At 39.1% G+C, this 15,190-nt stretch overlaps 1 protein-coding gene across 1 annotated transcript; it reads left to right on the plus strand.

Annotated features, from left to right (window-relative positions):
* Positions 1-234: 234 nt before the first annotated feature.
* pou4f4 (POU class 4 homeobox 4) lies at positions 235-2,999 on the plus strand. The gene is made up of 2 exons (XM_051093170.1): positions 235-515; positions 991-2,999. The coding sequence occupies exons 1-2, from the start codon at positions 396-398 to the stop codon at positions 1,903-1,905; spliced, it is 1,035 nt and encodes a 344-aa protein (XP_050949127.1). The 5' UTR covers positions 235-395; the 3' UTR covers positions 1,906-2,999.
* The last annotated feature ends 12,191 nt before the right edge of the window (positions 3,000-15,190 follow it).

Below are 15,190 nucleotides of genomic sequence, written 5' to 3' on the forward strand. Positions count from 1 at the left end.
CACCATGAGAGTCTCAGAGCTAAAGCCACGCCTTCTCTTCTCAAGCGCACACGATGGGGGATGAGACCAGAAACTCCAGAGGCGTGTTCACATCCCAAATTTACCAATAACATTTAAGGGTACTGTAATAGTAGTTGGGCGGGACCTGTACCTATATGGGCGGGGCTAAAGGAGACAGCGTTATATTTTAGGTGCCTGCGTAAATTCCTACTGTATCACAGACATTGACAGCTCGCACCTGGCTACAGCTCAGCCAGTAAAGAAGACTTCTCAGGCATAGCGTTTCACTTTTTACCATCCAGATTATCCTTGTTTTTCAAGGTAGACGTTCTACTTGGGCCAAAACGGACGTAAACGAGGAAGACGAGAAAAGACCTTCTCTCACCTCTGCCATAATGATGTCCATGAATAGCAAACAGCCGTTTAGTATGCATCCGATTTTGCACGAACCTAAATACACACCTCTACATTCCAGTTCTGAGGCTATCCGAAGAGCATGTTTGCCCACGCCCTCGGTAAGTTCAATATTTCATCTGTGTTTCTCGTTTGCGATTCATTATCACCGCAATCATTTACATTGTAATCGTAGTGGTTAAAACTTTTTCTCTGCGTGAAAAAAATAGAAGTGCATCGGTTTTGTTGCTGTAAATGCAGTCTATTTGATGAACTGTCGCCCAAAAAGCTTTCCTACGTTTTTGTAAAAAATAAATAAATAAATAAAAAAAATAGGCTATTACACATTTTACAACACAAGAGCAGCTCTTTATTTAGAAAATAGCGATTATTTTGCATAACCATTTTTTAATGCCGCTTTAGATGATTTGCAAGAAGTGTCTCAATTTGATCCTGTAAAACTTTTTATAACGTTGTAACAAACGAAATTCAAACTGCGTGATCTAGTCGTACGTTTTCTTTAAAATTATTTGCCATCTTAAGAATTGTTCGGCTGGAATTTGCCATTGATACTTACGCTTGCTCTCTGTCACATAGCTGCAGGGTAACATCTTTGCCGGCTTTGATGAGACCCTGCTCCAGAGAGCCGAGGCGCTGGCGGCGGTGGACATCGTCGCTCAAAAGAGTCATCCGTTCAAGCCAGATGCCACCTACCACACCATGACCACCATGACGAGCATGACCTGCACGCCCACGTCCTCTTCTGGGCACCTTCATCACCCGTCTGTGCTGACCTCTCACCATCATCATCCCCACCACCAGCCGACGCAGGGCCTGGAGGGCGACCTGCTCGACCACCTCACCCCCGGCATCTCTATCGGAGGCATGCCGGGCTCCGACGTTTGCTCCACGGCTTCCCACCCGCATTCACACATGTCAGCAATCAACCACATGCAGCATCACCACCCGCAAAGTATGAACATGCACCCCCACAGCCTGGGCTCGCACACCTCTCTGGGCGGCGGTGGGGACTCCGAGCCTGATCCAAGGGAGCTGGAGTCTTTCGCCGAGCGCTTCAAGCAGAGGCGGATCAAACTCGGGGTCACGCAGGCCGACGTGGGCTCGGCGCTAGCCAATCTTAAAATCCCCGGGGTCGGCTGCCTGAGCCAGAGTACTATCTGTCGGTTCGAGTCCCTTACTTTGTCCCACAATAACATGGTGGCCCTCAAACCTATCCTGGAAGCCTGGTTAGAGGAAGCAGAACGGGCTCAGAGAGAGAAAATGGCCAAGCCGGAGATTTTTAACGGCGGGGACAAAAAGAGAAAACGCACTTCGATCGCTGCTCCAGAGAAGCGGTCGCTGGAGGCTTACTTTGCCGTGCAGCCCAGACCTTCATCGGAGAAAATCGCTGCCATCGCCGAGAAACTGGACCTGAAAAAAAACGTGGTCCGCGTGTGGTTTTGTAATCAAAGGCAAAAGCAGAAACGGATGAAGTTTTCGGCTACGCACTAGGCCAGAATAATGCATTTAAATAAACTCGACCATCAGACATAAGAGCCGACAAAACTCTTCGAGGCTGAGACGAAACGCTTCCCACACAGGAGTGGGAGCTGGGCGGCAACATCCCAGAGACAGAAAAGTGTACCAAAAGTTTGTCATGACAATATGTCAAGAACAACACGCTCTGGAAGACAGAGGACGAGAGGAAAACCAACACCGACTAAACGTTGCAATTATTGTACAAATCGAGAATTGAATAACAATGATTATTCTCTTAACTCAAAACAACTCTTTTATATTCATCTGTGTACATATCTGTGAATACACACTGCACCTCTTTGTGTGAAGAACGCATCAAAATTCTTTTTTTAAGGATGAAATGAAAAGAAAGATAAAACGCTGTTGTGCAAAAGATGTCCCATTCTAGAAACTTTAGTGTTATTCTATATGCTCCAGAAGAAAATCATGAAGGTTCTGCTGTGATCCATTGCATGGTTTACAAGGCGTTAAGTGTTCATTTATCGTTTGAAATTTCCATTCATTTTGATGTATTGCAATAACAGAGAACACGCACAGGCGAACGCACGTACACACGGACATACTTAAATGTACTTTTTCTGTGTCTACCTCATGATTCCTGACGTCTTGACACATTCATGGTCATTTTGGAAATAGGGCATAAAACTAGACTTTTCATTTTTGACACATTTTGGGTAAAATAGATAGAAAACACGAAGCGTTGTGTGTTGCAACTGATTTCACTTCAACGATGCTTTGACAATCAGATTATTTAAGAATTATTTTGTGACTGGCCCCTTTTACTGTACGTCTTCACTTAAATTATTATTATTATTACTAATGTTATTATTATTATTACACTAAGTTTGTAGATGGGAACATTTCATAACATATTCAGAGATTCATTGCACTTTGTAGATATGATTCCGATTTCTTGTTTGTTTGGCCTATTTATATTTCTACTTATTTTGTCGTTTACTTATTTATTTGAACTTAATTTATTTTGAATACCACACATGTTTCATTTGTGAAAGTGTGCTTAACTGTGTCTGTGTACGCGACAGAAATTTCAATAAACCATGCACGTCTTACCTCAGTCACTGCAGTGTGTTATGTCCCTGAACTTGCGTCAGCCTACTATTTTCGGTCTTTATCTAACTTAATATAACAATAATTATTATATCGTTATTTAAATAAAAATTGTAAATCAAAATGTCTAACCTTCCTTATGGTGATTATTATCATCGTTCCTGTATACTGTCATTACGCCTACAGCCTACATAACGCGATAATTTCGTCTGTAGCCTATTATCAAATACACAGCAAGCTTAAGTAACAAATCAATTATGACAATATTAACGAATGAATTGAGGATTAATTTTATAAGTGACATGCCCGTAGTTTATTTAAATTATCTGTAGAAATTTCTAGTTTGCCCATGATGTTAGCCCAGCTAATTAAACGAATCAAAACAAACCCTTAACGTCCGTATAAAGTTTTACAAGCACGATTAAATACATCATTTATGTATGAGGAAACTCCGAATGTTATTAATATTTCTGGTATAGACCTATGTTACGCAATTAGTCGGACATCATCACTGTAACAGGAAGACAAGTTCGCTTATTTCAGGAGTTGTCAAGTCCGGGCTCTCTCTGGCGTTCAGCAGGTGGTTTTGAGTCCGTAAAACTCGTTATTTATGAATAATAAATATGAAGTGTTATGATACTATTGATTTTGCAAGTGTTTGTTAAGAGGAAGATATCCTATTTCTGAACGAATTGTTCATGTTGTACAACAACAGTTCTCGTCCTTTCCCTCTTGGAGATTAGTAAACTCAATAATTATCTTCAAATGAACTGGAACGCAATTTCTACAAAAAGTAAAAAGAAAATAAAAAAATAAATAAAAAAGCCTGCCTCCGAATCAGTCTTAAACACAAAGTGTGGCGAAGAACCCCCCCCCACACACACAATTTTTTTTTTGCGTTTTCACTTGTCATTTATAAAACTAATATCATAAAAACAGACTATACATTTCTTAAAGTATGTATTAAGATTTCCAGTATATATTAAATAATTAATCTATAATAAAACACTTACGTAAAAAAATTGAGATTCTCATAAAAGTCGAATTCATCCCATAGAATGAGAGAAAACAGCGCTGCTGTGTAGATGCATGTGGTAATGCCCATTCCCACTACAGTGTGCGTCAATTGTTTGATTTGAATAATGCACATACTGGAGGTCATCGTTTCTTTTTGTGTATCCGGCTGAATTTAAAAGACAAGAGACATGTTACGCAAACCAGATTTGTTCCGCCCCAAGTCGTTAAAGATTGACGACAGTGGAAAATTTGAGATTTTAAAACGCATTTATAGTGCATAAAACAATAAGATTGTTACTACAATATTGTGACAGCATTGTATTAGTTTTTAGCGAGTTTTTATCAGCGTAAATAATTGTTTATTCAAAGTGTAAGGAAATCACACAGACAAAACAGTTTTTCGCATTTGGAAACATTAATTTCTTGAAATGTGCGAGACAAATCTGGTATATGGTGTTCAAATGTGCCCAAAACTGAGGATTTGCATAGCTCTCACCGAATCATCTACATAATTCATCAGCCGTGGAAGCTAAGGAACATATAGACGTCAAATGTGAGGTAATATTTTCAATGTGGCACTGGTTACTTTATTTTGTAAAATACAGCTGGAGTGAAAAATATGTGTAAGTGTATATAATTCCGCTCTTAGATTTACATTCCTCCCCATGGTTCCTTACAGTCTTGTGTTTTCCGTGGAGCGGAAAGCGCATTTTCATAAATAGACCTTGGCCAAGCGCTGCGTATAAAATTTTAATGAAGCCAGAGTCTTGAGTGCAGCTCGACTGAGGGCCTTGGAGAATCAGCTCTCTGGTACATGACTATGGCTCCCTCTTTCCTCACAAACATTGCAGCAACAAGGCCCGTTCGACCGGCTCAGTCCATTGCTCGGCGAAAGAAGTAGTCGCGAGCGTTAGCAGAAAAAAATGGGAGAATTACTGCAGTAACGTTTCATTTATTTCACAGACTTTAAGCCCCCGTCTTGTAGCCCGACTGTGAGCGCGGTCAGCGAGTAAATAAACTTCCCTCAGTGTTTCCATCCGCGTTGCGCGCTCCCTATGTTTTTATCCGCGTGTGCGCGCTTGACGATCAGATCACACCTCCGGCACTGGAAGCTCTAAATCAGTACAATGCAATATTTATCAAGCGCGTTAATATATAAGCCCAATACAGCGTTCAAGATATCAGAGTTCTCACGTTGAGAGAAGCACAAGCTTACTAAAGCGCCTAACGTGTGGTCTGAGCTGGTTTTTGATCGCCAATTCTTGTGGATTTTGTACTTAAAGAGTCCTGGTTATGAAAATAAGCAGCGTGCGAAACTGAAAGTGAAAATGAAGGTGACAGGGAGACCAACTCAAATTGATCCAGACAAGGTGAACAAGGGAATCTTTGTAACACTTGCTGTCTTCGGTTAGAGTAGCAGGGGATTAAAATAAATATCTAACGGTATAATTTAGTCTCTGATGAGCATGCCATAGGACAGACTGGAATAATGCATATTCGGCAAGAATTAAAACATGGGTGTTGTAATTAAGAATCGTGTATACTTAATCAAGCTTAATTAATGACTGAAGCAGCTGGAGATGATCAAAAGAGCCACCGGGAAATCTGAACATTTGGCACTAAGACAAACTGACTGATGGACCATCAAAACAATCAAAGCAGAGTAACAAACAATATCTAACTCCCCATGTAAATAGGCTCTGGCCCAGCTTGCCTTAGAATGCCGTCACTGGTCAAAATTAATTATCGGTTTCATGCTTTTTAGATTTTCTTCATTTAAAATGTATTACATGAACATGAACATGAACAATTCTGCCTAAATTTGACTGTGGAACTTCTTATAAATACACTTTGTTATAGTTTTATTATGTTTAGGTGTAATATGAAAAATCAACCGTTCATGATGGATGTGATGCAGATCTAGAAAAAAAAAGCGTAGTTAAACTCTAAAACAATTATAGATTAAACACATTTAATAGGGGGATATTCTATTCATCCCTTGGGATTGAGGGCGAAATGTGAGACTCTTGTAAATGTTTGATGGATTTTGATCGGTTAGAATAAGATTTATAAAAAATAGTGTTAAAAATGTCACGACTTTTTGGGTTGAGGGCTACTTATCATTACTCATGCAAAAACTACTTCTTTTCTAATCTTATGTTCTTCGCTCTATGGCATGCAAATCAAATATTCTATAAAGGATAAATGCCTATTAGTCTAAATAAACGTAAACTCACGAACCTTCATCTTGTTGAATATGATAAATGTGTTTTTAACAAGAATTTAAAAATAAAGAAAAAAATCAACAAGTATAAGGCTAAACAAAAAGGGAACACCTACACAAAGAGAGCAGCTAAGACAAATGTATCCATCCATGTGTCTACTTGTAAGTAATCTAAATAATAAAACGTAATCTAAGAAAATTCCTTCATGGTTAAGATTTATGTTTATGTCCTTACTGACCCACGATGGGTATTGGAGAACACACTAAAATACGAACGCCTGCATTACGAGTGCTGAAGAGTTAAGGCGTGGGAAGCATGATTTTTTAATGACGATATATGCTGCTCCTCCGGTGCAGGATGCTTCCCCACAACAGAACTCATGCGTGCTCATTCCGACACACAGCAGTTAGCAGAGAGCGAGCGAGAGAGAGAAAATAATAAAATGCAATTCAAATAGATAGATAGATAGATAGATAGATAGATAGATAGATAGATAGATAGATAGATAGATAATTATTACAGGGATCATTGTCTTAAATAATTTGGTCAAATCAACGGCAATTAACCGAGGGAAAAAATGACATAAAAATGATATAGTATATGCATAAATCTGTTACATAATGACGAGAATACTGGGGAAATACTATAATTATAAATATGATAGGGTAAAAATATAAGACGCTTTCATTAAAAGTTCTTTTTTTTCCTGCGTTACTATTAACAACTAACAATTTATTGATTTAGTTATTTATTAGGCAGTTTTCTTTACTGCTGCAGTGTTACTGCTCTATCTCTTCAGGACCACGGACAGCTCCTCGTTCAAAGTTAATTTCACAAAGCGGTGCTGAAAAAGTCTCAATTAAAACATTAATTTTGTTCAATAATATCAAAGCAAACATTTCAAGGCAACATCTCTCTATTTGATACTTCACCTAGCTTGATACTTTACTTAGCTAGGTAAATGCATTCTCGTATTCAAAAAAAAATGTCAGAACACGTGTAGTGTTTTTAATAAATATCAAATATATCTACAAAATGACCAAAATAAAAACAGCCGAATAAGTAGAACAAGTAGGTGTGATAAACTAATGATATATTTTCTATAACTGCATTATATTGATAACACTCGAAAGTAACTACGATAACGTATAGAAAGTATACAAAATTAAGAAAAAAAAAAACAAAAAATATTCCAAATAATGCGAGTATGTGTGATAGTTTGAGTATTAGGCCTGATGTTCAAAGTATAAATGTACCCAAACGTCAAAGGAGATCAGTTATTAGATCCATACGTCCATGCTGATGAAATAATTCCACTTCATATGTAAATCAAAACAGATAAAATGAGTTTCTCACATTTAATTCAAAGAAATATGTTCAAAGTAATGCGTATAAGCTTCTAATCATGTCCCATACATAATTTATTCTAAACTGACAAGATACCCTAGCACGGTCCGGTAGTACAAAATAAAATCCCGTTTGTAGCCGGACACCAGTTAAACACATTCGTTTAGCTGAGGTACAAAATTAATGAAATTAAATACACTGATGGTAGATATTTTTGAAGATGCACCTCAAGTACATGCTTCGAAATTAATTCATCAAAGACTCTAGAGGTAACAGTTCTTAAAATAATGGCAAAATAAAAAGTTAAGTATTTAGTATTTAAGTATTTAGTATTTAAATTTGAAGGTTGTCATTTACCATAGATTTTGATTTATTAAGTATATAGTTAGTATACATTAAAAAACCCAAATCTTTGATCAGTCTTCATAAAATGACGAAGAGTGAGGGTGAAATAGTCGGCGGATGAGTGCTGTGCACGGACCACAATTCTTTGCCCTACATTTCTGCACTTCCCTGTAGACAGGCCTCATGTCCGCCTGCTGCAGAACCCCAGCTTGAAGTGCAACGTTTTTTTGTATCGGCAATGAATAATGCAAGGCAAGAAGGCCAGCGAGTATACATTTAAATACCAATTTGCTTAACCAGTGTTTTCACCCTCCGCCAGCTCCACTCAGCCCAGTTATGGGGAGTTCGTGCTAGTAATTAAGAGCGAGGAAGGCAAACACCTTAACACGAGAAATATGATAATTAACGCAACCACGTTTGCCTCAGCAGTGCAAGATGTGTGCTTTCAGATTTACAGTATTTAAAAGTAGCAGCTTGTTTGTTAACCGCAATCGTATTTGAATATAAAAGATAGGTCTATTATTTTCTTTAAATTTAAGATTAAAAAAATAAATAAAATAAAAAATAAAAAAAGGTTACGTTAAAGTGCTCAAATTAGATAACTTACATATAACTTAAACGAAATAAATAAATATGATTGTTTACGCTTTACATTAGAATGAATTACAGACCCCAATATTGCCGTCACTATCACGGCAACCTTTTAGAGAACAAATGAGTTTAAATAAGTAAGTAAATAAACTGACAGGGATGCCCAATTTCTGACATACAGTTTGATGATCAAAAACGTAATTGATTTTAAGAACATTATTATTAAGTGCATGATGGTCAGTGTTTTATCGTTTTAATTCTGGATTTATGTATGTATCCGTGTATGCAAAACGTTAAATGGCTGCATGCTACTTTTCGGTTTAGTAAGTATAAGCATAATCAAAATATTCCTCAAAAAAACGAAATATTTACCATTAAACATAATCTGACTTCCACGCCTTATTTTTATTTTACTACAACCCAATTGAGTCTTGAAATCATCATTCCAGGAAATCTAATAAATGTTATAACACATGAAACCCTTTGAAGAGACTGTTAAGATTTCAAGTAGTTTTCGAGATTTTCTTCCCGACTATTTCTCCATTGCATTCATCAAAAACATAAAACAACAGTATGTAAAATTTACATTTCTTGAACAAAATAAGCTATTGCCCTGTAATATGAACGTCCGACTAAATTGTAAACGCCTACTTATAAATATATACAGTCTATACAAACCATTCAGTAACAGCGTCAAGCAATCAGGCCGAAGCTGCAAACGCGGTCCTAATTATACACTGCAATCACACGCAAGTTTTACAGGAACGGTGATCAATTTAAACTCTGCTCTTCTCTTTCACACACATCTCTCGCTCGACTCTGCTAACAGATATACGCAGCCAAATGTGCCATACAGAGTAAACACAGCCAGTCGTCCCTAACCAATTGTTATTCATAGAACGAATAAATATTTAATTCCTTCTAAGGATACCTTTTGTTAACAGAATTACCAACAAGCGTTCCACAATGAATTCACATTTTACCCGCGGCATTGTGGGGCCAGTGTGTGCTTATACCTGTCGGTGTGTGAGGACAATATGCAATAATAACGAACCGAGTCGTGGGGGTTCCGTCCAGCTCTGACGGTGCTGGTATTTCTGGAAACGTATTTGTAGAAGGCACAGAACTCGAGGACGCCTCTAGCTGCTGGCCGCGCTGTCCTACACAGACACACTCGCTCTCTTTGTATTCACTCAGGCCATGAATAATGAATTGATGAGCGCTAATAAGTGCATCAACAGTCGGATTAATGAGCACGCTATCTATTAATGAAAATCAGCGATGACTAAAGGATTTGACGTTCTCTGTAATTACTCGAGCTCTGGGCATGTTTGGAGAGGAAATCAGCAGGAGTGCCTTTCATTGTTTGTGAAAATGTATGTAGCTACACAGTCCGGAGAAGCACTGGACAGATTTAAAACAGAAAAAAACATGTGACTACAGTGGCAGGAAGTTCTCAAAATTGAATGCTTGGATTGAGAATTATTGAAGAACGCAATGTGGATATCAAATCTGAAGTGCAGACCCTTTAAAGATTTGACTGGACAGGATCCAGTTCATTTCAGTAAGTGTATTTGCTTGGACATCCACTGGAGATTTACTCAACGACCTGTTGAGGCCACGGAGAACGCGAAAGTCTGTTGGTTTGCCATGAAAATTTAAACAGCCCTTGGCACACCTTTCCTGGATTTTGTGCGCACTAATAAAATTCACTCTTTTGAAAAGACCAGGATTAGGGGTACGGAATTCCCTATGCATGATCGCTATCATACAAGGGAGGAAACCCCCCTCAGATCTCCTGTAGTGTTCAATATAATAGAGCTGAAATTGAGCGTTAATTGTCACGAGGTTAAAGCACCGCTTCAGTTTTGCTTGCCCATTGCGTGCCAATCTCATTGAGGGAGATCAGCCTATTAAACATGTATTAGACTGAGCAAATTGAACGCGGAAGTAGAAGGATAAACTTCCTCAGAGGTACATGGGAGACCATAACAGCCCATTAGATAACCGTTTTGTCATTTAACACTGACATCAGTGTTAACAACGTGAAATAAACAACGTGAAAAATTATCGTTCTACCTCTTTTTTTGTTTGTCCTGTAGGTAAATCCTTCATCATTTAATACAGAGACTTGCAACTTGTACTGTCACTTAAGATAGGAGGAGGTGATGTATTATAGTGACTTTAAACTTAAATTTAAATTAACAATTGATCATAATTGAGTGTTACAACACTTGTCTCCCCAACATTCTCTACTGAAATCGGCACCTCACGGAAAACCACATCTGCCAAGAGAATCAGGAAAAAACAATGTTTCGTTTTTTTATTATGGTATACTTCAGACATTAACTGGAAAATCATAGCCCAAATTCTTGGTACTGAAATGAATCGCCTCAATTAAACCTAGGAATACTGCTGGTCACAGTGCCTTTACATTAACAGCGAAAGCAGGACCTCCATTACGAGAGCAGAGGGTGCGTATTATGGCGGATTTAATATTAATGGATTTTATTAGCTTGACACTAGCATATTCATGAGAGTCTTCTAATGGAATCAAAAAAGACGAGAGCTAATGCTCAGTGGCAGTACTGATAAATGGATTCACCATATCTTTCACTGGCTAATGTTGAGTCAAAACTGTTTCAGTGGTAGTATGACAATAATATGATGAAAATCTATCTATCTATCTATCTATCTATCTATCTATCTATCTATCTCTCAATCACAGTGTTAACATTACACATTTTATATGCTGTTATGATTAAAAACAGCAAATGTGTAATCATTCCACCTCCAAAGTACACTTGAACACTTTAAAATGTAATGAAGAAAAAGATGTACTCAAGTAACCTTTAACTAAAGGTAGAAGTTTTTGAAATTGTACAGGATGTGGATGCAGAACAGGAGCTGTCTTTATGAGTTGTACCTTTGCTAGGCCATGAGATGGGGCTGCTGAAAAACACACATCCTTTTTGATCATCGCGGGCCCCTGAGTGCACTAATGCATCTGACTATTAGCATGTTTTCCCGGATGCCACAGGCTAACGCCCTGCCTTGCCTTTGACATGTCAAAACTGATAACAGTCAGAGCTGGTCCTGCTATACAAGTTTGTGTGTGTGAGTACTATACACTTCACAAGCTCCCACACTAAGCAAGGCCCATTTACAAGTGCATAAAATGCGAGCGAATAAAAATCCTGATGGAACTGGAGTCACACATATTGTAATATGGATTGTACAGAGAAAATATTTAATTTACTTTGAAATATACCACTTGAACAGGTAAGTCTATTAAATTTGATATATATATATTTTTAAAAATCACCTGTGGGAGGTCAAAGAGGCAGCGCTCATTCGTAAAATGAAGGGAAGAAGGGATAGATTTCCTCCTGCTTCATGAAGTTATGCAAGATTTATATTTGCTGAGAGTCAGCTACATTTTCAGTAAATATTTAAGGTCTCTTAGCTGGAGTGATCCTTTTGACAAAATGCTTATTCAGATTCAGTAAAAGCAGCAGAAATGTTACTAGATGTATAGTTTGTGGTCCAAATTTTACTGTGAAAGTTAATATAAAGAATCCATGCACAATGTCCGAATGTGTTGCAATTTTGCGGATGAGCAGAGTGAACACTCTGCTTTACATTTCTCATTTGTATTGCATGCAAACACTAGTCTTAGACAAACTGGAAAAAAAGACCCTGCAGGTCTGATAGTGGGTGAACAGGCAAGCATTGAAAGAAGGGAGCATCTGGCCCTGTGAACACCCATCAGGCTTTCAAGCTTTGTTACTCCACACCAACGGCCAAGATGTAGGGTGTACAGGAGTGGAGAAGAAAGCGAGGACTGTAAGCCTCAGAGAAGGTGGTGAGCAAGTCATGGAGGCTTCAGAGAAAACGTAGAGCGAGACTATGAGTGAGCCAAATAAAAATTCCCTTTACCTTCCCCTTGTACTCCCAGCCCCATTATTTCTCCTGAGTTACTTTCTTCTGAAATCACCCTGAGGCTGAGCACTCTCCTGGGTGGCTAGCCTGAAGCCAGCCTTGTTTTCACGTACGGGTAATAATTTCACTGGTGGAGAACGAAGGCTTTTAAAAGATCATCCCCCCCTCCACCCCGTCGTAGCCAGAGTCTGCCTGGTGCTGCTCGGCACGCTTCAGTCCGCATCGCACGCGCCTTTAGATGTGAACCCGCACCCCCTGTTCTGACCGACTCTAGCCTCGTACCCTCACTCCAGCTCTCATTCAGAACCTGATCAGTCGTTCCTCGGCTCCCCGAGATGCTCCTCCAAAGCCCTTCATCAGAACCATGGCTGCTTTGTCCAAAAAGAGAAACCAAGACAGGCAGTCAGGGGGGTTGATCTTGGGTCTTCAGTGGATTCATGCATTTTGTAAAGATACAGCACAGTCTGCTGTCCAATTTGAAGCTGCCGCCTTCCGTATGCGGTTTTATGCCTCCGCCTGCACATCAAGTCTTTTCTCCTGACATGATTTTTTAATCTTGCCTTATCCACCATCCACTGCAATCTAGGCAGAGGGAGTTTGAGTCCTGCAAACTGGAGTGTTCTGTAATGGGCTCAGTGCCAATGGCTAATAAAGTGGAACAGGGGCTCAGTACTGCCTTAAATTAAGGAACTTCCAACATTGACTCTCCCGTGCTCGTTGAACGGCTACAAGACTGAATGTGACGTTAAAAACAAGCGATGAAATCGGTAATTGGCTTCGTAGATAGACAACTGCGTTTCCTTTACTTCTAATTGGAGAACAACAGGTAACGGAGGCCTGCTGCGACTGAAACGTGAGTCTTTTTGGCATCCTAGAGCGGATCAACATTAGGGACAAGCATTGGGGGACTGATCACTTTCAAGACACACAGTTGACTGAGCGATTTGTGTCACACAAATGCGTATTGATCTTCCTGCATGTTCCACGACACTAGCTAGCAGCACGGACAGGTATCTGCTGCTGTCCTGCCACGGAAAGAAAGATCTTTTATTTAGCTGCTGCTGCAACCCGCTCCCGCTCATGAATTATGCAGCCGCAGGCCCCTGTAACAAGCTCCAGCTCAACTCTACACCTTGTGTGTGGCTTAAAATATAGATAAAAGCTGAACAGTGAGCTACAAACGTAGTGTTTTTTTCTCTACTCAGGACAGAAGAAAGCCAGTGGAGGGAGAGGTCCACGGCAATTAGAGGAGGCTTGAGCACAACACGTCTGATTCGCTTCTTTCTCCCGTTTGCTTCGGAGGGAGTAAATACGCTCACTGAATGAATCAAACGAAATCAACAACAGCAGGGGGAAGCGCTGTAGTCTGATGTTGCAAGTGTGCACATTGTACATGTCGGTGATATGACTCATATCATGTTATGCAACAGCTGCCGAGTATCAGCTACACAAAAAAGTAGTGTGAGGTCTTAGTAAACATGCTGCGCCTAAAAGGATATAACACATTTTGCAAATGAAGAATGCCAGAACGGGGGAGGCCTGAATTTTGTGGTTTGGAAACGCTGACAGCACCATTTAGGTGGGTACTGTTTTTTTTAACACCACCAGAGGCAACGCAGTGTTGTTTGCTAAAAGCACATTCTAGAGACATGATTGCTTGTGACATGTTATGAAAAGATGCAAAAGTCTTACTTTTGTGGAGCACTTTTTGACTTAAACAAGTAGGCGAACAAGTATACAAACTTTGGGCTCTGACAGTTGAGAGCTGATCCTGATAGCTGACACTGTTAGGGCAAAATGATTCATCTAAATGAAGTTTCAAACATAGGTTCTGGAGGAGCCTAATCATTCAGTCCTGTCAACCGTCGTTACGAGCCTATATAAGCAGCTCTCATTGCACCGTCCCAGCGTCTGTTCTTCCGGCATCCCTCCTCCTCCCCTTCTCCTCCTCTATTTCTGTTATTCTCCCTCTAGGTAATATCGCAATGGGGGGCTTGAACTCAACACTCAAGCCGAGCCTCGGGTTAGAGCCTCCATTAAGGACAGCAAGCCAAGTTTGTTTACCATTGCTCATCAGGACTGGATGGGCAGGCGAAATCGTGAATTCTTATATTCAAGCCAGCCTGTATGATGACACATACATCATATCTGCGACAGCAATTCCTTTAGGCTCAGAGATCAATGTAGTAAGACTTGAACACCTTAACAACAGAAACATAACAAAACTAGTCAGACAGGTAAAGTTATATGGGTAATTCCTGGGATTCAACATTTCAACTTGGAATATACTTTTTTTTTTTTCAACTACATATGATTCATTTTCATTATCCCACATAATTAGGCACTACTCACATACAAAAAAAAAAAAAAAAAAAAATCAAATTTCCTGCTTCAGACATTAACAACCTTTTTATTATTTTCATTAGACATCTTTTTATGTTAACCCCGTAACGGACAAAATGGGATTGGTTTAAAATGGATTTTACATGGAACTTGTTATAAAACAAACATCCACTTTCTGCTCATGTGTCCCTGATAACAATTTTATAATAACAAATATAACATTTGTCATATTTTCCACATTTTTACAGGACTGAAGCTAAAAATACACAAACTTTGTGTCTATGGTCTTTTTATTTTGTATAAAAATATTTTTCATTTAGAAGTTGAACTAAAACCACAATTTTATTGTTTTAGTCCTTAACATGCCAGATAGTAATCAG

This window comes from Labeo rohita, chromosome 21 (genome assembly GCF_022985175.1).
Source record: "Labeo rohita strain BAU-BD-2019 chromosome 21, IGBB_LRoh.1.0, whole genome shotgun sequence".
Taxonomy (NCBI): domain Eukaryota; kingdom Metazoa; phylum Chordata; class Actinopteri; order Cypriniformes; family Cyprinidae; genus Labeo; species Labeo rohita.